Genomic DNA, 25,208 nt, shown 5'->3' on the forward strand with positions numbered 1-25,208 from the left:
TTTTTATTACACAACTGAAACGTGTACTTATGGCACTGTCATCTGCAGCACCTTTATAGCATCTGTGTCAGACATCAGTTGCACACATTAATTTCTCAGTGTGTGTGTGTGTATGTGTGTGTGTTTCTTTGTGGTTTTTGGGATGTTTAAATGATTTGTTGAAAACTGCTGAGTCAAAAATGACCTTAAGACAATCTTTGCACCCTGGTGGTGTCATGGAAATATGAACAAAGATGATGTTTCACTTTTTCTAATGTTGGAGTCACTCTACAAACAGTCATCACATTTCAGGTTGAATGTTCAATGTATTTTTTCAAGTTTGAAATTGATCAAATTAAATTTATGTTGTCTGCTGTTAAACAAGGTGGCTGGTCACTTTAGACGGGTTGATAACCCCCCTGATATCAGATTTTTTTTGTTATCAATAGCTGCTGATAAGATGTTTAGTAACAGATATTTTGCACTCCCTGTTTTTATCTGTCTTATATGAGCAAGGTCAGATGGAGAGCCAGTAAGCTACAATTCACAACCAAAGAAATCACTGTAGTGTATCACTAATAAGGAACTGTACCTGTGAAAGATGTTTTTAATAGGCTGCCTGGAAGTCATGTGACTGTGGAAAAGGCCTCCAGCAGATTCCAATCCTGTGGTCTGTGGCCCTGCAGTCCTATATTAACTCTCCTTTACACCTTTAATAGTTTGATTCTCACTACTTAGTACTGGCTCTGTCACCTTTTCTGTGCAAACATCCTTCAATATGGCAGTTATTAAACCAGCTTGATATAACAGCTCATTACAGTACATACACAACTCATGATTTGACTTTTCCCCAGTCAAAAGTCTTCCCTTTACAATCAAAACTGGCAATCTTGCTTGATATCCGTGTTGTCCTGCCATAACAGGGAAAATTCCATACATGCTTTCTGACTTTCTTGAAACCTCAGTCATTGCATAGATTTAGGAACTTTAACCTTGAAAGTTTTCCTGGTCACCTTGTGAAGCTTCCGCTACTTTTAACTTCCTGAAGAAGTCAGCCAGTCACCTGGTGATTCATCCCTGAGGATCTGGCTCTTACTGTGAGGGAACACTAACCACAGCCCCATAAAACGGCACAACAGAACAACATGTGCCCTGGCCTCGCACTTCAGACAACAACATTAATAATCAATTCTGCACAACCCCAGCAATGTAAGCCTTTATCTCTCCTCGGGCGTTTATGACCTGGTTAATCGTTAAGCAACAGCTTTGTGTCCCCTGGGATGGAGCAAGGACATATCTGACACCCCTCGTTCAGGTTTCTGAAGGTAGATCCAGAAGCTCAGCCAATGACTGTCTGCCAGTTAAGGGGCACAGGGAGAGAGTATAAAGTTTGAGCGTTAGTGCGAAACTTAACCTATATGACTGGTTTGACCCAGCAAGAGGATTTACCTCTGAGAATCAAGAGCGTGTTGATAGACCCTGCAAGTCCGCAGACTAGAACTATAAACTAGAGCACCAGACTATCCTGCTTCGGGTCGTCTAATAAAACCTTGTTAGATGATTGAAAACCTTTGGCACTTTTAAAAATCTATTTAATTGAAAAAGCGACTGAAAACACCCCCTCCATTCTTTCTGATGGAGAAGTACCAAGGGAATGGTGGGGAGCATGTCAACCCAGCCTTCGACAGGACTGGCGAGGGACCCCCCAACTACGAGGAGAGCTCCTTCTCTGAGCATGGCTACACCAACGGGGACCGCCGTGACATCCGACCCTCAGTGGTCAGCGCCTTTGGTCACGACACACTGGACCGCGTGCCCAACATTGACTTCTACCGTAACGCAGGGAGCATGAGTGGTCACCGTGCGATTCGCCCATCCCTGCAAGAGCTCCATGAAGTGTTTCAGAAGGTGAGAGTGGGACGGTGTGTGTCAGATGTCCACCTGGACAAAGGGTTTTGTTCTGAGCTGTCCTTATTTGCCTGTATCTGTTTATCATGAACTGCATGTCCCAGTATGTAAAACATGCAGTTGTCACAGTGTTGACTATCTTGTCAACTTCAGTCTTTCTCTTTACAGAAACACTCTTGGTCTCTCTCTCTCTCTTTCTCTCTTTCTCTCTCTCTTTCCTTTCTGTATTCTAGTTCAGCTTGGCCTTGAGCTTTAGAATGAACAGCAAGTGTTTAGAGCTGCTGAAAGACAAGAAAGAAAAAACGTTTTTACAGTTGTTGAATAATGTATCACACAGGTAACCTTCCTGATACTGACCCCAACCCTGTAACAATGATTTGCACAACATACTGCACACATCTTAACTAGCTAGTCAAAACAGACAAAAATAGACTGCAATTCAAACTTATCTCTGACACGGTCGTCGGATGCATGTACCTTCGTATGCCTCACAGTATTAATAACACCGACAAAAATAAAAGTTGAGGTCAGTCTTTGCATTTTAGAAGTTGAGTAAATCAATTTGGAATCTCACACCACATAGTTTTTTAATGCCTAAATAAAAGGATTATCAGCAGAATGTATTCCTTGCACAATAAATCTGTGGTCGTGGATGTGAATTATTCATTTAAGGATATTTTGGCAGGGCAAGAGAACAATTAGGAGATTAGATTTGTTTCACATTTCAGAGGTATGTTGCCGGTTTAGGCCTTTATCAAAATGAGCAGTGTGCTACTTATGTTTACCTTTTCAGTACAATGTATATTGTCCACATCGTTATTGATTGATCTGTGCTCTCTTTGTCGGTCTTTTCCATTGATAACACTCATCATAACAAAAGCTGAGAAACTGCTTTTCCTCAGACTTTTTATGTCTCGCTGTTCCACCTCTCTCTCTCTCTCTCTCTCTCTCTCTCTCTCTCTCTCTCTCTCTCTCTCTCTCTCTCTCTCTCTCACACACTCATCGTCTTCAAGGACAAGAGCTCAGGATAGTAATGCTTTTGTAAACATTTATTAATCGTCTGCTGAATCAAACCATATGGCTTCTTGCTCCTCTTGAAATTCTCTGCGGTGGGCTAGCAGGAGCAAACACACACACACACCTGTACAAATGCACACTCACGTACACACACATACACATGAAAGAAAAAAAGAACAAGGACATTCAAGGTGAAGACAAAACACTCCCGTCTTCTAAATGTTGCTCTGTCATCAGCAGTTTGGCTCTGAATTCCACGAACAACAATGCTTCTCCACTTGAAACCTCGCAGAGAAAAACAAGAAAAAAAGCACATCTAATTGATCACACTTTTTGTTTCTCTGACTGTTGTCTCAACATGTAGAATGGAGCGATCTCAGTGCCAGACACGGTGGAGGACACGGAGGGGAGCGATGGGACACCTTCGGAGGACCTGGAGGCCGACCTCCCCACGGAGAGCAAAGGAGGCTCAGGGAAGTTTGGCTGGATAATAGGGGTCCTGGTGAGTGATGCTAGGTCAGGGAGTCTTCTCACCTGGTTGGGTGACTGTGGGCTGGCCTTAGCAGGGATCAGCAGACACACCTCAGCCCACAGGCCCTGTCGCAATCCAGAGTCAGAAACATACAGGAATGCAGATCAAAATGTGCCTGTCTGGCTAAATGTGCCACATTTACACGACAGACCGAATTGCTCATGTTAATGAATGTGCATTGTCCCTGTGAAGAAACATAAATGCATATCTGTGGTTCGTTAAGGTCCAGCTCTTGAACGCAATGGGGTGGTTGTCCACTGAGATATGTCTGAAATGTCATTGTCCCAATCCTAATCTATAATCCATTTTTGCTGCTCAGGTGAGATGCATGCTGAACATCTGGGGAGTGATGCTCTTCATTCGGCTGTCCTGGGTTTTTGGACAAGCTGGCTGGGGTGAGTTAGCGAGGGGACACAGCCCCCACCCCCCATCACTTGTATCTTGAGACTGCAGAGACTTCATGTTTGCACAGTTTTTTTTCAGTTCTCACAAGTCAGTTTGTTTCCATGTTAGTGGCCTTCCCTGTAGACAGAGCCGTGGTGTTTGTGCTGTGAGGACACACATCAGGGCTGGTGTTAGCGCTGCTTTCAACAGGAAGGAGAAATCTCCTCCAACAAACAGGGACACGAGAGGGTGAAGGGGTTTTAGACCACTTCCCAAGAGAAGTAAACAAGTAGAATAATGTGTGTCCTTAAAGAAATCCAAGGTCAAGCTATAGGATATCAAAGGAGAGACCCACATTAAGAATGTTAGTGTGTGTGTCCTGTGCTTGCAAATGGATGGAGGGTGCTGGTTCTCTTAATGGGCCGTGTCTAATGACTGTGAAGGCCTGAAACAGCCAAAGGCTGCAGGAGGGGACCAGGTAAAACCCAGGTTAGTTATTGCCTTTGGCCTTCCAGCATAATTAGTCCTTAGAGTGGGCAATTTGAGATGCATCAAAGCTTCACTCTCTTTCTGAAGGTGTAAAAGGTGACTCGACTGGTGGAGTTTTATGAGTTAGTTTAGTTTCATTGGCCAAAGACCAGATTGTATCAGACCAGACCAATATACCAGACCATAACCTTCAACAAGCCATATGCCAACATTTTGTACTTATTATTCCGGAAGAATGTGACATTGTACATTCACAATAAGTAATACCCGATAGGTTCCCAACAAAGAGCCTGAGGCTAAAGTTTGAGCTCAAGTTTGCTCAAAAGAATAGCATTGAATAGTAACAACTTAGTTACATTTTACCCAGACTAAAGGTACCTGCAAGACGAATTGCAAGTTGGTCGAAATGAGTGTTAATGTGTTGTGTGTGTGTGTCGCAGGTCTGGGCATTGTGGTGATTGTGATGAGCTGTGTGGTGACCTCCATCACCTGCCTTTCCATGTCGGCCATCTGCACCAACGGAGTGGTCAGAGGAGGTGAGGTCATTTGGAACACATACCACAGAACATTCTCCATTAATACACGACCGTGCCACCGAGATAGACCATAGATTCAAAGATAGCTGTGGACCGAAGCTTGATGTATTATCTCTTCTGCAGTGAATCAATTAGTTGCTCATTAAATGAGATTAAGACAAGGCCCGGCTTTATATCCACATGTCAAATGTCATTTAAAAAAATATATATTATGTTTACTGCTGCATGACACAACCTACACAGATACAAAATCGAACGAAAGGGGATGTAGTGATTAATCTTCTACTTTGTGTGTGTGGATTCCAGGAGGGGCGTACTACCTGATATCTCGCAGTCTGGGTCCAGAGTTTGGCGGCTCCATCGGCCTCATCTTTGCCTTTGCTAACGCGGTGGCTGTGGCCATGTATGTGGTGGGCTTTGCTGAGACCGTGGTGGACCTCCTCAAGGTACGCAGACTTTCATCGCCTCAGCATCAGTGTGTTGGGTGATTCACTTACACACTTTGGAAATGCCCCAGAACCTCCTTTTTACAGATGATCTATCTATCTTTCTTTCTTTTTTTCTTTCTTTCTATTCTCCAGGACAATGCAGCCATCATGGTGGATGAAGTGAATGATATCAGGATTATTGGCTGCATCACAGTGCTGTTGCTGTTGGGGATCTCGTTAGCTGGGATGGAATGGGAGGCCAAGGTGAGACAGAGGCGTCCACAAAAAAAGACCACACCAGCGTTTCCAGGAACGCCATCCACGCCCTGACAATTACACAAATCTATAACAAAAAAAACATATAACAACGTTTCTCCCTTTCCGTAGGCACAAATATTTCTGCTCATCATCTTGCTGGTGGCCATAGTGAATGTGTTCGTGGGAACAGGCATCCCAGCAACTGTGGATAAGAAATCCAAAGGTTTCTTCAACTATCACGGTGAGGGAAAGCGGCCCTGATTGTGATGTGTGAGAGAGTCTGTTTTACGTCTCCTACTGTCAGAACTGGCCGTTCATCTGCATCTCCCTCCTCTCCGACAGCCAACATATTCCTGGAAAACTTTCCACCGAAATTCCAAGACGGGCAGTCGTTCTTCTCTGTGTTTTCTATTTTCTTCCCTGCTGCCACGGGTATTCTGGCTGGAGCAAACATTTCTGGAGATCTGAGGGTGAGATTACGGCCTTTGGGATGGAGAATAGGGAGCGGGTGTATGATGATGTTGCTTGACTGCTTTACAGTAACGTCCTCCAGCACTCTTCATCAAATTGGACACTCAATTGGCAGTCATGCAAAGACACCTTTTCATCCGTGTTTTGTTACAAACCATGATGTCATCATCATATCTGTTTCTCCAGGATCCCCAAGCTGCCATTCCCAAAGGCACCCTGCTGGCCATCATCATCACTGGGATCACCTACCTGGGGGTGGCGCTCTGTGTCGGTGAGTATTATTTTGTTTCCAGTGTGGTCACACCGCTCTTAAAAAATGTGTTCAGTCGTCATTATTGGCAAAGATGGTAACTTATTAATCAGCTCTAAAGGAGTTACTGAGTTACTGACTGAACTGTCTAATTTATATTTGATAATACCATAAACCCATCTCACGGTAGCTTACAGTAAATGGATAATTTTTATATTTTCTCTTTCCTGAAAGGCTGCAGTGTCTTGCTTAGAAGAAGAAAAAAAAACAGAGCACACTTCCTGATACACACACACACACACACACAAACTAAGATCGTTCCCACTCAACAGTGACTAGTGGCCAATACGGTTAAGTCACACACACACACCCAATCACACAAACACACACTGACACACACTGACACACACAGTCACACTGACACCCACCAAACAGTCACACACGCACTCCTCTATCCACATGCAAAGTAGTGCATAGGTGTTCCTCTAAGGGAGAAATGCAAGGCAAATGTCACTTTAGAGACATGGCCATTGCTATTAGGATGTTGATACAAACATTTCAGATCAATCTTACTATATGTCTGCTCTGTGCTCTCATTGGTTAGTTGGAACCACTGTGCGGGAAGCCACAGGGAACATAAACGACACTGTTGCCTTGGGGACGTTTTGTAACAGCTCAGTGTCGGTATCAGCCTGTGAACTGGGATTCAACTTCTCCTCCTGCTTTGAAGACGACTGTAAATTTGGCTTGATGAACAACTTCCAGGTACAATGTGGACTCTGCTGTTCATCCACTTTGTCAAACATTGAAAACACACAAAATCCATGCGTTCAGATTGTCAACAGAACACTTCAGCTTTGTATGACGTGAGATACATGTCTGTTATGACGTGGTGCTGATGGTTTCTAACTCCTCCTGACCCCCGACCCCTGACCCCAGGTTATGACCATGGTCTCAGGGTTCGGCCCCCTCATCATTGCTGGGACCTTCTCCGCCACCCTCTCCTCTGCCCTGGCCTCGCTCGTCAGTGCCCCCAAAGTCTTCCAGGTCAGTCTTAGAAACACAGCCGCGTAGAAGGCGTACAATGAAGGAACATTAAAGTGCACACACATCCTAAAAATGCTGATGTTTTACTTGTGTGGACATTCACGTCAGGGCTACATTCACGTGTGGGCTACGTTCTCCTGTACTCCAGTTGTGACGCTATCTTCACTCCCTCAGGCTTTGTGCAAAGACAACATCTACACGGCCCTGCACTTCTTCGCCAAAGGTCACGGCAAGAACAACGAGCCGCTGAGAGGCTACGTCCTCACCTTCATCCTCGCCGTGGCCTTCATCCTGATTGGTCAGTCCCTTTCTGCCTGTCCGTCTGCCGCGTCCGTCTTTCTGTCCATACTTTTCAACCCCCCGCACCCCCCCCACCCACCCCCCTACCGCCCCCCCCCCCCCCCCGTCCCCCACCGCCCCCCCGCCCTGACTGTCTTGTTCGTCTGCAGCCGATCTGAACGTCATCGCCCCGATCATCTCCAACTTCTTCCTGGCGTCCTACGCTCTCATCAACTTCTCCTGCTTCCATGCGTCCTACGCCAAGTCTCCAGGTGAGTCTCCGACACTTCAACTACCTCCCACGCAGGCAAGCACATGCACACGCTCAAAAACAGACACGCACACACACAGAGAGAAAATGGTGGTGTTCAGCACAGCTAATTGCTGTTTTCCCCTTTCGTAGGATGGAGACCTGCTTACCGGTTCTACAACATGTGGCTGTCTCTGTTTGGAGCTCTGCTCTGCTGCGCTGTCATGTTTGTCATTAACTGGTGGGCTGCCCTACTCACGTATGCCATCGAGATCCTTCTCTACGTCTACGTCACAGTCAAGAAACCAAGTGAGTGGTTTGTATGTGTACCCCGGTGTGTATTCCGGTGCGCAGTCCTGCGTGTGGATCACAGCTCACCTGTACGTGTGGATCACAGCTCACCTGTACGTGTGGATCACAGCTCACCTGTGTGTGTGGATCACAGCTCACCTGTGTGTGGATCACAGCTCACCTGTGTGTGGATCACAGCTCACCTGTGCGTGTGGATCACAGCTCACCTGTGTGTGTGGATCACAGCTCACCTGTGTGTGGATCACAGCTCACCTGTGCGTGTGGATCACAGCTCACCTGTGCGTGTGGATCACAGCTCACCTGTGTGTGTGGATCACAGCTCACCTGTGTGTGTGGATCACAGCTCACCTGTGCGTGTGGATCACAGCTCACCTGTGTGTGTGGATCACAGCTCACCTGTGTGTGGATCACAGCTCACCTGTGTGTGTGGATCACAGCTCACCTGTGTGTGTGGATCACAGCTCACCTGTGCGTGTGGATCACAGCTCGCCTGTGTGTGTGACTCACAGCTCACCTGTGTGTGTGACTCACAGCTCACCTATGCGTGTGACTCACAGCTCACCTGTGTGTTCCCCTCAGAGGTAAACTGGGGTTCGTCCACCCAGGCGGTGACGTTTGTCAGTGCGGTGAGCAACACTTTATCTCTCAGTGGAGTCGAGGACCACGTCAAAAACTTCAGGTGAGAGACAACACGAGGCTTTACAGAGACCAAGGTCACGCACGCTGTTGTCATGTGCCATTATGACTATTAAAAGGACGGTATCATCTTTTCTGAAAATGTTCTAAGGGGGTAAAATTAGGTTCCAATCACATGCAGCTTTTTTGTTTCTTTTCCCCAGGCCTCAGTTCCTTGTGTTGACTGGATCACCAAAGACTAGGCCTGCTCTGCTGGACCTGGCTCACAGCTTAACCAAGAACTACGGCCTCTGTATCACGTGCGAAGTACTCACGGTGAGAGAGAAAAAAGAGAGAGAAGGGAAAGGGAGATAGAGGGGCATGGAGAGGGGTAGAGAGAGAGAGAGACAGAGAGAGAGACAACAGGGAAGAGAGAGGAGTGTTCACACCAAACACTGTTCACCGTGGGTCTCGTTGTGCTCCCTGCAGGGTCCCAGATCAGACGTCCTCCTCGATATGAACTCTAAGATGGAGACGAACCAGCAGTGGCTCAACAAGAAGAAGCGGAAGGCTTTCTATGCTGCTGTGGCCTGTGACACTTTCAGGGAGGGAACAGAGATGCTGCTGCAGGTCAGTTGGCCATCCTATTGGTTCAAATTGGAAAAACAACCGACCAATCCAACGGGATGTTTTATGAACACACTATTTATCACCCTTGGTCTATGAAACAGACAGGCCGTCTGATTTGGAAATGGATTGCATATCGTTTTTGTGCTCTCTGTACCCTCAAGCGCACTACAAACAGAGGTTAATACCAAACCACATTCGACTTTCACTACACAGAAATTCTTACTCTTTATTGGGTTTTTTATTTCCTCAGCAAATGATGAGGTTTGGCCCAGACCATGAGAACTCTGGTCTGAACCGGTTGTGTTGTTTTGGAGTTTACAAGAGATGAGGAGGGCGGGAGGGCAGTGTTATGACCAAGGCTATCTCTGATTGGAGATAAGCCCGGAAGGCATTGCGAAGATCGCCCAACTTCAAACACAAGAACAGATTAACAGCTAAAATCGATTCATACTGCCTTGAATGAGGCGTGGCAGGGTGGAGAGATCTACTGAGGGGCACAGACTGTGGAACAACACAACTTCAGCTGTTGTGCTGTCTCTGGAACTTGATACACCTCATGAATGTCAACTGTTCCCCCGCAGGGAGCTGGTCTTGGACGCTTGAAGCCAAACACCTTGATGATCGGCTTTAAGAAAGACTGGAGGACGATTGACTCCAGCGCCGTCAAAAGCTATGTGGGAGTGCTGCAGTGAGTGACCAGCCGCACACATACACGTGTACGCACACAGATGTGTTACAGTGGCATGTGAGTAATATGCATCACCGTCACTGTGTAGCTGACCTGTTCTCGTTCTGTTTCAGCGATGCCTTTGACTTTGAGTATGGAACGGTGGTGCTTCGAATGAGCCAGGGTCTGGACATCGCCCATATCATTGAGGCTCGAGGTGGGCACAGGGCACTTGCCCATCGAAAAGTCACACAAACACAGTGCTCACAAAAGTGCGAAGGTGAACATGTTCAGGCTTTGTTCCAGTAATCTGCTGATATCAACATACTGTCGTCCTGCCGGACAATAACCTCAGGTTTATTACTGCATGTGGTTACTGCAAGATATTAGCTATCAGCAGAGCAAACCTGCTGACACTAATAAGCCTATTAATGTCATTAAAAGGCTTGAGGGTTGAGGTTGGCTGAGGGGCGGTTCCGTGGGCGTATGTGAAGCCCTCTGTGACATTGCTTGTAAACAAAAAAAAGAGATTTTATTAGGGATAAACAGGGTCCAAAATAGAACTGCGATGACTAAGTTTTTTTCTTTGTAGTTTCTGATAACAGCCCAAAGTACATTTACGCATTTAGCAGACACTTTTATCCAAAGCGACTTCCAAGAGAGAGCTTTACAAAAGTGCATAGGTCACTGATCATAACAACGAGATACCCCCTACATTGCGGGCAGCCAAAACATGAAGCATACATTGTAAAAAAAAAACTAAAAAAAGCCAATGGTAAGAACCGTAAGACCCTGTAGTTAAACAAGTTACAATTAAACAACATGAACTTCAAAAAAGTGCAAGAGTGTAACTGTAGAAAAGGAATAAACAGTAAAATATTTCACAGCGAGTACAATAATATAAATCCGTTACAACTAACCAGCAAGAGCAACAAGTCTCTCAATAAGAGTCATTGTGATCCTGGAGGAAACTAGCATCAGGTCCAGCAAATCATTCCTAAGTCCACATTAACTATTGATAACATTGGCATTCCAGAGGTCTTTGGTCTCCAGATTGCATGCAGTTGTGGCACAGATAAAGATCCTCTGATAAGCTTGTGGTGGAACGACTACCGTATAAAAAGACAGTTGATTCAAGGACTGTTAAATGATTACACTCACTTGAACAATACTTGGCTAAAAATAAACATGACAAATAATGCATTTAAGAGGCCATTTTTGGCCAAAGCCAAAAATAAATATGCAAGGTTTACTAGAATAAATGGTGAACATGTTATTAGACAAACACTTCTTTTTATTTAAGAAGAGCACATGCTGCACCTGCATGAAGGTATGGTGTTTGTATCTAAACATGTTGTCCCACAGAGGAGATGGAGAGAGCTGTTCAGGAGCAGCAGGCCCTGGAGAATGAGGAGATGGACGGGGGGAAAAGCAAGGGACTCTTCAGGAAGTCCAGGAAGTCTTCTAAACAAGTTCTCACCACCAGAGGTATCAGCCACTGTTACTTCCAGAGACTGTTCTCCCCGGCTGTGGAATGTTTGACATTTGGCTCATGATCTGTTTTGTTTTTACTGTAGGAATGTTTTGTAGAAAGTATAAATGTGGACAGATGCATGGAGAGATGCATTGTGACATCTGTTTTTCTTACTCTCGTTCAGTTCTTTTTGGGCTTTCCTTCTCTCCAAATGCACACACACACACACATTTACACACACACACACATAGTTCTCTAAAATGGACTTTTCAAAAAAACAAGCTTTTTTCTCCATTAGCTTTCAGAGCAAAATAGCATTTAAAGAAATGAGGCCCCCATTACAACCATTCTTCTGAAGGCCTGTACCTTTTTCTGCTCTCCAACTAGAAAGTACCCAAAATCAATCTAATCAGCTACCCTCCTCATGAAGTAATGTAATAACCCATCATCCACCAGTAAAATCATCTCCAGGAGCACCCCCTCTTCACTCCAGACAATATATCTCCCCTTGCAATTTCCCTTCTCTCCCTGTCTCTATTCCCATCCTTACTTCATCTCACTCCACCCCTCCCTCCTTTACCCATCCACCACCAGCAGCAATTTCAGATACTTTCTTTATCCTTATCTCTCTCCCAGTGTCTGTGACCAGCCCCCCGTGCCCCCAGGCAGTCAAGTTGAATGATAGGCTGGTGGAGGCCAGTACTCAGTTCCAGAAGAAACAGACCAAAGGCACCATTGACGTGTGGTGGATGTTTGATGATGGAGGTAAGCCTTAGTCGCCATGAGCATTCCATTCAGTCTCCATGAAAAATAAACGTTTTACATCCCCCCCCCCCCCCCAGTTTGTCACTAAAACAAAAGTACAAAATATGCAAAAGCAGGTTATCACATTCCCATAATTCCCTATCCTATTAGTCTAGCTTTGTTTGTGAAATGTTTACATTTTACATTTAGTAGATGCTCTTATCATTTGGCACGGCCGGGAATCGAACCAACAACCTTCGGATTAATAGACTCCCTAACACTCAACTGTTTGACCCCCTTTTTCCTATGTTCCTAAGCAGTTGTCTCCCTGTATCAGGTCTGACCCTGTTGCTGCCCTACATCCTGACCACCAGGAAGAAGTGGAAGGACTGTAAGATGAGGATTTTCATCGCTGGACAACCTGGACGCTCTGAGCTGGACAAAGAGGAGTATGTTAGAAACCAGATAGTAGGCTAATACTACATGCATCATAATATGAAAGGTCTATTTGGTAATGGAATACAGACATATGTAATGTAACATCAATGTTCTTATTCAAACAAATGAAGTGTTTTTAGATCATAAAGAAAGATGTTTGGAAATGTAAAACATATCCAACAATATAGATTTTAACTAATTGTATAAATACCAAAGATTTAATTATAATTCATAATCAGTGTTTAATTAAGTACATTCTTTTTTCCTTGTAGGATGAAGTCTTTGCTGCAGAAGTTCAGGATCAAGTGTACTGACATTAATATTATTTCTGACATTAACGTCAAACCGAGCGCTGAAAGGTCATTCTTCAAACTATTCATAATTTTGTATTTCTTCTTCTATCAGAAACTTGAATCCTAGTTGAATCCCTTTACTCTAAGACAGAATGCAGAGGCAGAACATTGTAGTATGTTACTGACAGCTCAGTTAAGTTATGTAAACAGCCAACATTATATATAAATAGACACTAAGATAAGAGCATACAGTAACCTTTAGCTTTACTGAAGAAGCGCAATACCAAGAAAATGTAATTTACTTGGTGTTTTACAATGCTACAGTAGCATTAGCATTGTAAAACACCAAGTAGTCAGTCCATCTGTCTGTCTTTCTCTTCCTCCAGCTGGAAGGCGTTTGAGGACATGATTGAACCTTTCCGTCTGCATGAAAGCTCCAAGGACAGGGCTCAGGCAGAAGCCCTAAAGAAAGACAACCCCTGGAAGATCACTGACGCAGAGCTTGACAGCTTCGAAGAAAAGGTCAGATCACCTATCAAAAAAAAAACAATGACCTTCTCATTTAATATATTTTTAAGGATCTTCACATTCAGACAGACATGTCTATATTCGATTGGGATTATCAGGCAGTTTTAATGCTAAATTCACCATGAATTCTGTCTCGCTATAGACTAACCTCCAGGTGCGACTGAATGAGCTACTGCAGGAGAACTCAAAAGCAGCCAACCTCATCATTGTGTGAGTACATGCAGCGTGCCGGATGACAAACTGTCAGGCTAGGTTTACTATAGCCACAGTGAGCTGAACCCAGTGGTTGGTCTTCTTTGTCCCTGCAGGAGTATGCCCATCGCTCGTAAGGAGTCGGTCTCTGATCACCTTTACATGGCCTGGCTGGACATACTGAGCAAGAACCTTCCTCCCACCCTGCTCATGAGAGGAAATCACAAGAGTGTGCTCACCTTCTACTCCTGAGCACCCCAAAAATTGAACAACGAGGCAGTCACTACGTGACCATCCACGCATGTTTTCTTTGTATAGAGTCAGATCTGTCTTTTATGTATGGCCACATTACAGGAATTGTGATGAATACAGTCATACAGACACAGGACTGTTTAGTAAAATGGGTCACAGTTACCTTGACAGTGACTACACTGCCCTCTGTTGGAATTGTACATTTGAATGTGTTAATAGTCTTAATTTAGAGGATGAAATTATTTTGTATGCGCTATATATTATGATGTACTATGAACCTGTATGAAAATTGACAGGATGTGACCATGTTCGGATTTACATGCTGCACATGCAACCAGTGGTAGGCCTATAGGTGACTTAAAATGTATATTTGATATATTCTCAAAAATAATTTCATAGCAGTTCGGTTTGGGATAATAAGACAACTTAAGACACCCATGTGAGTGGCCTATGTTGAATACAGAAATGCTGATTTATTCCTACCTGTTTTGTAGCCTATTTGTTGAGACAATTCTTGTATGTGCTATTATAATGACTATATTAACGATTAATAAAGGTTTATTGCTAATATGTTCAATCATTATATGAATATTTATGATTTCTGAACATTAGGACAGAGATTGGACTCTGAAATAGCGTGACAGGTAGCATGTGGACACAGGTGTGAGGTTATTTTTAAACTAGTAGTCTAACGCTAGGAAGACACGGACGGATGGGGACCTAGGTGACATGGAAGGTAGGCCCTAAACGCTCATTTGGTCAAATATAAAAATCCGGAGAAATATAAAGAACACGTCCGATCAAATGAAACATTGGGAAAGCATCTAGAATATTTATATGAGCGTCTGAAGGAGAGGAAGCAGAACTGAAGAGTTACGCCCCCAAGGACGGTGAACTCGGTGGTGCGGCGTAGTTTACCCTGTAGCGAAGATGATGCATTTATGGAAACAAACACTTGACTTGCGGTGTTGTTTTTCTGTTGCCTATGCCAATCGTTATCTGTTTTCAGAGACAACATCTAATTTGTATCTTCAAAAACATGTCCAGAGACGTTATCACGATGGTGAGGACATTCATGTTTGTACATAGGGACTAGGCGAGAAGTATGAAAAAGGACGGTCATTAGATACAGTAATCTCCTTCTAACGCGTTTGCACTAGCCTAGCTAGCCGCTAAGTGATACCAAAGTATAATAGTTTTGTTATAACAACTCTGGATGTTTTGCATAGCTTTTAAAAGATGTGTCCTTGTAGTATGTCAAGGTGTTGCTTTATTTATACATATTCGTATTGAGTTGCTAGCCAGCTCCAAAATTGTTGCTAGGAATAGCTAGTAGCTAGCTGCTACATTTAGTAAATAGTGCAATTCTCGCGAGAACATGGATAGGATCACGGGAACTTTTTAAAACATACACCAAAAAACATTATTATCAGTTAGTAGTCGTGAAGTATGTATGTTCGTATTGTGAACATGTATATAAGCAATAGCATTTAAAAGGTGTACATGTAGAGTATGTAGTGTTTATTAAAATGTTCGTTTACTACTTTGTGTGGGTGGAGCAAACGTTTTTTTAGGGGCATTGCGGCGGGAAACTCATTTCTTTGCACTGGCTTGTCTCGTTTTTGTTGCCTCTTTTCATAGGTTTTTAAAAGTTACTGCCATACATTTTTTACTTACAAAACATGCCTTGCTCAGAAGTTGCAGATGCGACCGCTGTCTCACCTCTAAAGAAGACAAAAACTGAACTTGGAAACGAATTCAACGCTGTGTTGAAATTCGCCAAACTGTCCGAGCACGCCACTACTCCAACCAGAGGGTCCACAAAAGCAGCGGGCTATGACCTGTATAGGTTGGTAACGCTAATTGTTGTTTCGCATGCATATTTTAAGTTTAAAACTGGAAACGAATGTTTGACTCGGTTGGTCTCTGATTTTGTTTTTACTTGTCATTAAAACGACAGATATACCACCATATATCTAACAGTCTCATTAAGTAGAACAGAAGCTCGTCTGCATGAATGCTAGCAAATATTCTATTCTTTACCCTAACAGTGCATATGACTACTCAATTGGGCCTATGGACAAGGGCATAGTGAAGACTGATATACAGATAGCAGTTCCCCATGGCTGCTACGGGAGAGTGGGTGAGTGATTTGAGATATCGACCCTGTTAATTCAGCTATGACATATAACATAATTAAATTGTGATTGTTTAGAAGTGAAGTTTCATTATTATTTGTTCCACTTTTCTCAAAGCTCCAAGGTCTGGCCTGGCAGCTAAGCACTTCATAGACGTTGGAGGTAAATATATGTAATTCAGTTCTGTGAGCCAGGCTCGTTATGGTATGAAAATGAAAAAAATAAAATAAAACAATGATACAGGCCATGTCTTAATTTGACCTTTTTCCCAAAGCTGGAGTTGTTGACGAGGACTACAGAGGAAATGTCGGAGTAGTGCTATTCAACTTCAGCAAGGAGACCTTCAATGGTGAGTGGACACGATAACTGGTTAGTCTGGTTTAGTAAGCATGCCAGATAACAGCAGCAGCTGCCGTCTGCCTCTATCACTAGTCGTCACAAATTCAAACATATTACTATTTTCAAGTTGGATCTCATATTTTTTCTGTGGCGAATATGAAAGTATAAGTGAACACTACATTACAGCTATTCACGACAAAATAGAGACCAAAATAAAGTATTTGCAAGCTATCATGCTTACAGAAACCAGTTAGTCTGGAAACCACTTGGGCGATAACTTCATGGGGCGATACTTTCATTTCTATGTGAAAATGTTTGAAGTGCCTCAGCTGTCCTCGTCTTACAGTGTTCTGTTCCTCTTTGTCTCACAGTGAAAAAGGGTGACCGTGTGGCACAGCTGGTCTGTGAAAGAATCTGCTACCCAGATATAGTAGAGCTCCAGGTAAGCGTCTTGAGCAACTGGCTACAAACCCTGCTCTCCCGGTAGCTCTCCGTGCTGGAATTACAGCTCAGAAGAGCCAATCAAAGCTCTCCGTGCTGGAATTACAGCTCAGAAGAGCCAATCAAAGCTCTCCGTGCTGGAATTACAGCTCAGAAGAGCCAATCAAAGAACAGACTATGATTGGAGCTGATGACTGGTACACATAGTTGACAGGCCGGTTTATTGTATTGGTCATCTCTGAGGGGTGTGGGCATGTAAAACCACAGTTAACCTAATGTAGTTTTACATTTACATGTAGTCATTTAGCAGACACTCTTATCCAGAACGACTTACAGTAAGTAGAGGGACATTCCCCTCAAGGCAAGTAGGGTGAAGTGTCATTTTGCACGTCCGGGAATCAAACCGGCAACCTTGTAATTAATAGCCCAATTTCCTAATCACTCAACCATCTGACCTCTAGTATTAAAGCTTTGTGATGAACAGGTGTTCTAATGCTACGGTTGACTTCCTGTGTTCCAGACTCTGGATGAGACCGAGCGTGGATCGGGAGGATTCGGCTCCACAGGAAGGAACTGATATGTTATTGTAAACATGAATTTTATTGTTGGTTATGCTGCTGATGAAATTGTTTTAAAAATAAAGTGATTTTTCATACTTAAGTTTTTATAATTTTGATATAAACGTGTGCCATTCAACACTCCTGCCACAAAGGGGTGCTGTTGAACTATTATTGGAACATTAAACACTAGGTATGTTTACAATCAGAAATATACACGAAAGACATGACTATTGGGTGACTAACTGACTACGATAGAATGTGTCATTGCAGGATTGCTTCTGATGCTTCAAAAGACCTGTAGTTAATTTACAAATGAACCTGAACAACAAAAGCATTTTTGTGAACTTGTATCAAATGTCACCATTTTCAAAGCAGGAAACTGCAGAGGAAAGGCAGGGGGTTCTTATGATTGATGTGGCTGATGATGGAGCCTTGTGGAGCTCCACAACATGGATGCAACATCAGCTGCAAGACAGTACTACGCCAAAGACAAGTTACACCAAAAAAAAAGTTTTATTTTATTGTGAATTTACAACTAAACCCTCACTGATGTGAACAGAGAACAGACAGGTGTCTAAGGCTGGTCTGATTGTCATCCATCGCTATGGCGACACGGCACTGATTGTACTTGCAAGAGAGTTTGTGGTCGTAAAGACCTCAGTGCATAATCATGAAGGCACAGGTTTGGCATCATCACAATGATGTGTTTGTGTGTGTGTGTGTGTGTGTGTGTGTATACACAGTTTACAAAAGTAGTTGGTCATTATAAGCACCATTACAAACCCCTCCATATCAGGGTCTTTCTCTAGTTTACAAATGCTTCATAGATTAAAAGTGGCATTGATTATTACAGTATAAACACACTTAATTTACATGTACTGTATAGGAGAGAGCAGATAGGCTATGGAGCTAGCTTTGGTTTGGTTGCAAAGACACTTGAAAGGGCAGACGGAATGACATTTTTAACTACTGTGTTTTGTCAAGGAGTACAGTGCATTCAGAAGTCTATGTGTTAGTTTTTTTTTTTTTACTAGCACCTGTATATGAATAATTTCTAGTCAGTAGGAAAGATGGAAAAGCATAGTTAAGATGAGCAAAAGTAATCTTTCAAGCTTGGACTCGGGCTGCATCTCAATAATCTAAAGTGGTTTCCTTCTCATCCTCTGCTCTGTTCATTTCAACTGAGAACACAGGATAAATCAAGGCTGTATGAGGGAAACCTTAGTACATTCATTCAGATGGGAAAAGGCCAGGAAAGGAAAGCACTTCAGAGTATTGAGAGCCTACCTTGTCTTCCACTTCTGCCGAGTGATCCATGCATCCTTCAAAACGGTGCACGATTCAACATATCATTATACAAAACCTTCACAACAATCCCTTATCCAGACAAGCCACGTTCATGCCCTTCAGAGCTTTCTGCACAAAGAGATTGTCTTCGTCTGAGGATCAAGAATTCATCTGTTACCTGCACTCTTTCATATGTAGCTGGAATTTGAACACAACACGTTGTATCTATGATATGTGGAATCATCTTTGGGAATCAAACTATGTGGTCCCCCTCCCTCCATTGTCTCTTTGGTGGTATGCCTCTCTCTCTATCCCCCCACCCTCTCTCTTTCTCAGAGCAGTAGCCCCTAACCACTGACACAGCGTTAGACAACACCCTCCCCCCTCTCCTTGGTGATGGAGGTCTGGACAGAGGGGGGCCGGGTAAACTGAGCCTGGGTCGCTGGTTAGGGGGGCTGTTCAGCCGTCTCAGTCTTGTTCTGGTTAATGGAGGATGAGCTGCACCCTCATCCTCAGTGTGTCTCCCAGCTGTCCCGTGAGGTAGTCTTTATCGTGCGTGTCCTCCAGCTTGTCCAGCTCCTTCTTCCTGTACAGAGCCACACTGCTGATCTGTAGCTCATAGGCCCCGGCGACCAAGGCCTTCTTCTTGGACAGGTGTAGGTAGCTCACGCCCTCCCTCTGGTTGATCTTGAAGTGGCCTTCCTCGTTGCCGTAGTCGATGGTGTAGCGCACGTGGTTGGTCAGGGTGGAGAGGGCGGGGGTGAACTCGAGGATGTGGTCCCGGGTGGTCAGGTCGCTGACGTTAAGGTGGAACATGAGGACGTCTTCGATGCTCACGCTGGCCAGGCTAACGGTCTCCTGCTCTCCCTGCAGGGAGACACACAAGCAGGAGGGGGTCGGGCACAGGGAGCTACGGTACACCACGCGTGAGCACGCTCACAAACACGCACATCAACACACCCTCACGAACACACACGCAGACACCCTGGCAGACACGCCGTCCTCACCTGTGCCTCTGCCACAGGTTCCCCCAGGGTAGAGTTGCTGCTACGGCGTCTGCGTCCCTTCTTGGGGTATCCGTTTATCTTACACTCATAGCAGGCCTCGGGGGAAAGAGAGTTCTCGTCGGTCTCTCCTCCCTGCTCCGGACCGAGGCCACCATTACTGAAGCCTACGCCTGAGACACAGTGCCTGAAACACACACACACACACACACACACACACACACACACACACACACACACACCACGGCAGTCAAACGCAACGTCTCGACCGTTGTCAGGTCGATGAATGTATCAGTAGTTCAAACGCAATACCCCTGTCCTGCGCGGTAGTATCCGGTTGGACAGCCACACAGGTAGCCCCCGTCTGTGTTGGAGCAACCGTAGCTACACGGGTTCTGCGTGGAGGAGCACTCGTTGACATCCGAGCATCCGCCATTTTGTTGCTCGTAGTTGAATCCGGTGGGACAGAGACAGCGGAAACTCCCCAGGGTGTTGTGGCACGACGCTCCTCCACATATCTGGCTGTTCTGACACTCATTCTCGTCTAGGTCACAGGAAGTCAACACACAAACAAACAGGACGTAAACGGACTGCTTTATAAGCTAGCTAGCCAGAGGCTACAAATAATTACTGAGAAGGCAGAAGAGAATGTGAAAGCCATCTATGTTGGTGGTCATCTGACCATCAGCTTCATTCTTATTGGGTCATCCTGTTTTACATGGTCAGTAGGTTAAGCTGAAGAAGTGTGTGTGTCATCGAGTCTATTGCTCTGGAGAGTTTTCTAGATTAGCATATAGGCTACTGAGACACGTCCTCTCAATGTAATCTCTGCAGAGAAACGTTGAGTTTCCAGGAAAGGGAAGTAGTCAATGAGAGAGAGAGAGAGAGAGAGAGAGAGAGAGAGAGAGAGAGAGAGAGAGAGAGAGAGAGAGGTAGAGAGAGATAGAAAGAGAGAGACTGGAGAGAAGGATTCTGTGTCACTCACCCACACACTGGTTCCACTGGTAGTGTTGGAGGTAGCCTTGAGGACAGCTGCACCTGTAACCTCCTACGAGGTTCTGACAACCATGCTGGCACCGATGGTTCCCATCACACTCATCCATGTCTGCCACACACACACACAGTCAAGCCCATACAGTAACATCCATGGAGAGCTACAGTAATAGATATCACAGGAGACAAGAGACAGGTGTCTGACCTTCGCAGCTCTGGCCGTTGGGGTCCATTGAAAATCCACGCGTGCATTCGCAGTTGAAGCTCCCTGGGCTGTTCTGGCATACACCATTAGACCCACACAGGCTGGGGTCAGAACTACACTCATTATTATCTACAGAGAAGGACAATGCATGAAAGAGAGGGAAAGAAATGTGAGGAGAGTGTTTTGGTCCCAGATAACCCGCAGCTTGAAGACAAGGTGTAAGTCACTATGGGAAACATGTTTTTCTCCCTGCCCAGTATCACGCATCGATCTAATCAAGGTCTAAACCAGAAGGCTGCAATTTAGAGGAGTGACTAGGTGAGCTGCCTGGAAGCTTGCTGGCAAGTTTTAGCTCTATAAGACCTAGGAATCTCATGTCAGGATGGCTGTGAGGTCATGGGAGCTGCCTTGCTGGCTGGAAAACCTTGTAGTAGCCATGGCAATGCAGTGCGACGTTCCATAACAAGCCGCTGTTAAGCTGCCATGACTACAAACCAGCCAAGCCTAATCAGATCAGTGTGATATCAGACTGAGTCCATTAAGTCTGAGCAGGGGCAGACAGAGCTGGAGAGAGCGAGAGGTAGAAAGCAGGCTTTTAACAAGGAAGGATGGAAGATAAGTGGGGAATCTGCGTGTGTGTGTGTGTGGGGGTGTGTGCATATTTTTCTGAGTGTGTGTGTGTGTTACCGATGCAGGCGGTGTGATGTTGGGTGAAGCCAGGGGGGCACTTGCAGGTGAAGCCTCCGATGGTATTGACACACAGGAACTGACAGTTGTGCTGCTTGGTAGAGCACTCATCCAGGTCTGAGAAAAACAACATTCCACAAAAATGATTCAGTTTCATGCAGAATGACATTGGAATATTGAATTCTGTGTTATATATATATATTTCTTTTTTTTCTTTTTGGGGGGGGGGGGGGGGGGGGGGGGCTGATGGAGAATGTAGGAGAGATAGAGAGGGGAAAACCTGCAGGAAATGGCCCAGGCTGGAATCAAACCCAGGCCCTTGCAGTAAAGCGGCAGCCTACAGGGCAATGTTAAATCACTCCAGTGAGTCCAGTGACAGGATATATATATATAAAAACATATATAATGTGGGGTGTTGATGAAAATGCACATTTACAGTGGATGTAAGTGTGTGTGTGTGTGTCAGTGAGTCAAATTCCAGTCCTTCTACAGTCAGTGACCTACAAATGAACTGCCAATGAACCAGACACCGGAAACAGGGAGGGAGCTGTGGGGTCTGAGGAGGGGGGAGGAGGGGGGGGGAGGAGGGGGGGGTGATCCTCTACTGTAAATAAAGATGTTAGGCACCAGAAATAATGAACATGATGGTCAAGTTTGTTTAGACTCACAAACAAGTCTGAACTCACACACTGATAAACAGTATTCCAAATAGACGCACCAGATCACATACCATGTCCACCATTCACACAAACACAGCATACACACACACTGCTCCAAATGAGGTATCTTTAAGGGACAGTGAGCAGGACATTGGGCAGCAGGCCCAGATCTCCAAAACAAGGCAGCTGAACCTGGAAGCTCAGTCTGGATGAAACGCAACGTGCTGCAGGATGGATGTGGGCTGAGTGGAGCCCAACCCATCTCTCACACTCACTGCTCGACTCGCACAACACCGCGCTGCGTGTACGTGCGTGCGTATGTGCATTTAGTATGTGTGTATATGTGTGTCTGTTCGTGTGTGTGTGTGTGTGCGTACATGTGTGTGCGTATGTGTGTGCGTATGTGCATGTATGTGTGTATACGTGTGTGTGTACACGTGTGTACGTGTGTGTGCATGTGTGTCTCACCTCTGCAGCTCTTGCCGTCCTCCTGGAGGATGTATCCTCTTGGACAGGAACAGAGGTACGCCCCCTCCGTGTTCTTACAGATGAAGTTACACGGCTTTGGAGCCTGGACGCATTCGTCCACATCTACGGAGAGGGAAGACGCGCGAGGAGAGGGAAGGAGAGGGAAGACCCGCGAGGAGAGGGAAGGAGAGGAAAAGCGAGGAGAGGGAAGGATAGGAAAGGCGAGGAGAGGGAAGGAGAGGAAAGGCGAGGAGAGGGAAGGAGAGGAAAGGCGAGGAGAGGGAAGGAGAGGAAAGGCGAGGAGAGGGAAGGAGAGGAAAGGCGAGGAGAGGGAAGGAGAGGAAAGGCGAGGAGAGGGAAGGAGAGGAAAGGCGAGGAGAGGGAAGGAGAGGAAAAGCGAGGAGAGGAGAGGGAGTGAACGATGGGAGACATTCCTTCATTCCGTGGCCACAGGTCTTTAGAGGGATAAAGGAGGACTTTCCTGAAGTCCAGATGGATGTGTTTGGCTGCTTACCCACACACTGAGTGCCAGTCATGTCCGTGGTGTATCCAGGTTTGCAGTTGCAGTTGTAGGAGCCCAAGGTATTGATACACTGGCCATTTGTACACAGATTCCCCATGACGCGGCACTCATCGATGTCTGAGAAAACAGCAAAGGCTCAGCTCTATAACACACAGCTCTGGATGCTAACACTGCCCTCCTGTCTCCACACATAACCAACACTGCCCTCCTGTCTCCACACATAACCAACACTGCCCTCCTGTCTGCACACATAACCAACACTGCCCTCCTGTCTCCACACATAACCAACACTGCCCTCCTGTCTCCACACATTATGAGTGGGTGTCGATGGTTTTCCCAGCACGAACGAGGCGGTGTTGTGAGGTGAGGTGCGTCGTTAACCTCTGCCATCTGTGGTGTACCCAGGACCCAGGGGGCACATCTTCTTGTAGTGGGTGGTCCCTGGCAGGGGGCAGAGCTCACAGTTGGAACCCCAGCCCCTCCCTCCGTCACAGCAACACTCAGACTTGGTGACCGCGTTCCTGTTGCTGGACGACATCTGACACAGCGTGGTCAGCACCTCGGTGAAGCAGAAGCCCTCGCGGATATCTACGGAGAGGAGGAGCGAGACACGGAGGGAAGTGAGGGGAGGGAGGGAAGTGAGAGGGTTTCACGAGGAAAGAGAATGAGAAGGATTTCAAAAAGAGATTCCCAGGGCGATTTGACCCACTTCAAGATGACAAACCTTTCCGACCAGGACCTTACCTGACCTCTAGCTGTATCAGTGAGTGTGATGTCACTTCAGTCCAGACTAAGAGCCATATTCACAGAGGGTATACCCCACTTCTCATTAGCACAACATCCTGTTTATGCTAGATACAGCATTTTATCATTTTGTCGGTGGAAGATATTGACCAGAGGCCACAATCCCCAGACCTGATACTAGCACCGTGGAATGGATTTAACAAGGACATGAAAGCAGAGAAAAAGGCTCTTTTGACTTGACAAATGGAACTTATTTCCTATCTGCCCAGTATGGTGGAAATCCCTTCTGATAACAACAGCGTCTGTCCAGCCAGAGAGGCTGTGAGAAAGAAAGGTGCAAAGGTCAAAGTTGCATGCGAAGCTGATATACACCCCACTGAATGACCCTCTTGGTCAGGGAGAGAGAGTGAGAGAGATCGTCAGAGAACAAGACAGAAAAAGAGAGAGGTGGAGTGACAGAAAGTGAGAAGGTAAGTGTGAGAGAGACATGAACAGAGACAGAAGGAGAGAGACAGAGAGACAGAAAGGTAGGTAGAGGAGTGCTTACCTATACAATCTGTCTGTGTGGTGCTGGGGCTGAATCCTTGGTCACACCTGCAGCGATAACTGCCCACAGTGTTTTCACAGCGACCATTCTGACAGACACCTGGCTTAGCTGAACACTCGTTCAGATCTGATACACACACATACACATTTTCAATACAGGACACATGCATGCCTTTCCATGATATTCTACAGCTAACTTTACACAGTCATTCTTAATAGTGTAAAAAAAAATGGGAACCATTTAGAATTTTGTGATTTAAATGATCAGATTATCACCTGGAGTTGTGGTAAAAGACATAATACTGTGCTCAAATTTGAACAGGGATGGCAAAAGTATACACATCCTTAATTCAGGATATTTTTGTTAAACCTTTCCAACTCTTTTCCAACTTTCTTCCCATTTTTTTTTTTTTTTTTATGTGTTTTGAACCTTTAGAAAACATTTTGGCAAAACAAACAAAAAAAAGAAATATTTTTGAGAAAGTTTTGAAAAAAAGTGTTAAATCTCATGTGTGAAAAAAAGTTTTGAAAGGTAAATAAATGATTTTCGAAAAAAAGACTTGAAAATTGAAAATCTTTTTGGGAAAAAAAGTTTGTATGGAAGCAAATATTACCAGAAAAAATCTACTTAAGTACTACTT

The 25,208-nt window shown here is 45.0% G+C and overlaps 3 protein-coding genes across 5 annotated transcripts in view; 2 read left to right on the plus strand and 1 right to left on the minus strand.

Annotated features, from left to right (window-relative positions):
- The first annotated feature begins 1,614 nt into the window (after positions 1 to 1,614).
- On the plus strand, positions 1,615 to 14,488 carry slc12a1 (solute carrier family 12 member 1). Its single transcript, XM_084681829.1, has 26 exons — positions 1,615 to 1,887; positions 3,269 to 3,406; positions 3,756 to 3,831; positions 4,750 to 4,845; positions 5,152 to 5,291; positions 5,427 to 5,537; positions 5,661 to 5,772; positions 5,874 to 6,001; positions 6,189 to 6,273; positions 6,857 to 7,017; positions 7,192 to 7,299; positions 7,474 to 7,597; positions 7,749 to 7,850; positions 7,982 to 8,137; positions 8,720 to 8,819; positions 8,980 to 9,091; positions 9,245 to 9,385; positions 9,967 to 10,073; positions 10,187 to 10,269; positions 11,418 to 11,540; positions 12,163 to 12,291; positions 12,608 to 12,719; positions 12,981 to 13,067; positions 13,388 to 13,523; positions 13,672 to 13,739; positions 13,838 to 14,488. The coding sequence occupies exons 1-26, from the start codon at positions 1,615 to 1,617 to the stop codon at positions 13,971 to 13,973; spliced, it is 3,144 nt and encodes a 1,047-aa protein (XP_084537955.1). The 3' UTR covers positions 13,974 to 14,488.
- Positions 14,489 to 14,602: 114 nt separating this feature from the next.
- dut (deoxyuridine triphosphatase) lies at positions 14,603 to 17,546 on the plus strand. 3 transcript variants are annotated; one of them, XM_084681831.1, is made up of 8 exons: positions 14,688 to 14,709; positions 14,983 to 15,036; positions 15,669 to 15,822; positions 16,025 to 16,116; positions 16,229 to 16,273; positions 16,386 to 16,460; positions 16,822 to 16,892; positions 17,412 to 17,546. In XM_084681831.1, the coding sequence occupies exons 1-8, from the start codon at positions 14,703 to 14,705 to the stop codon at positions 17,466 to 17,468; spliced, it is 555 nt and encodes a 184-aa protein (XP_084537957.1). In that variant the 5' UTR covers positions 14,688 to 14,702; the 3' UTR covers positions 17,469 to 17,546. The 3 variants fall into 3 exon arrangements, with proteins under 3 accessions (XP_084537958.1, XP_084537957.1, XP_084537956.1); XM_084681832.1 differs by lacking the exon at positions 14,983 to 15,036 and having other exon boundaries at positions 14,603 to 14,709; XM_084681830.1 differs by lacking the exon at positions 14,688 to 14,709 and having other exon boundaries at positions 14,833 to 15,036.
- Positions 17,547 to 17,945: 399 nt separating this feature from the next.
- fbn1 (fibrillin 1) overlaps positions 17,946 to 25,208 on the minus strand; it is a 54,053-nt gene continuing 46,790 nt past the window's right edge. The window contains exons 57-66 of the mRNA XM_084681828.1: positions 24,569 to 24,694; positions 23,659 to 23,865; positions 23,269 to 23,394; positions 22,755 to 22,877; positions 21,628 to 21,744; positions 20,941 to 21,069; positions 20,728 to 20,847; positions 20,055 to 20,286; positions 19,746 to 19,929; positions 17,946 to 19,605 (exon numbers count right to left, since the gene is read on the minus strand). Coding sequence (XP_084537954.1) covers positions 19,222 to 19,605; positions 19,746 to 19,929; positions 20,055 to 20,286; positions 20,728 to 20,847; positions 20,941 to 21,069; positions 21,628 to 21,744; positions 22,755 to 22,877; positions 23,269 to 23,394; positions 23,659 to 23,865; positions 24,569 to 24,694 — 1,748 coding nt within the window. The 3' untranslated portion in view covers positions 17,946 to 19,221. The remainder of the gene's footprint in view (positions 19,606 to 19,745; positions 19,930 to 20,054; positions 20,287 to 20,727; positions 20,848 to 20,940; positions 21,070 to 21,627; positions 21,745 to 22,754; positions 22,878 to 23,268; positions 23,395 to 23,658; positions 23,866 to 24,568; positions 24,695 to 25,208) is intronic.

This window comes from Hypomesus nipponensis, chromosome 19 (assembly GCF_054491055.1).
Source record: "Hypomesus nipponensis isolate SF chromosome 19, ASM5449105v1, whole genome shotgun sequence".
In the NCBI taxonomy this organism is placed as follows: domain Eukaryota; kingdom Metazoa; phylum Chordata; class Actinopteri; order Osmeriformes; family Osmeridae; genus Hypomesus; species Hypomesus nipponensis.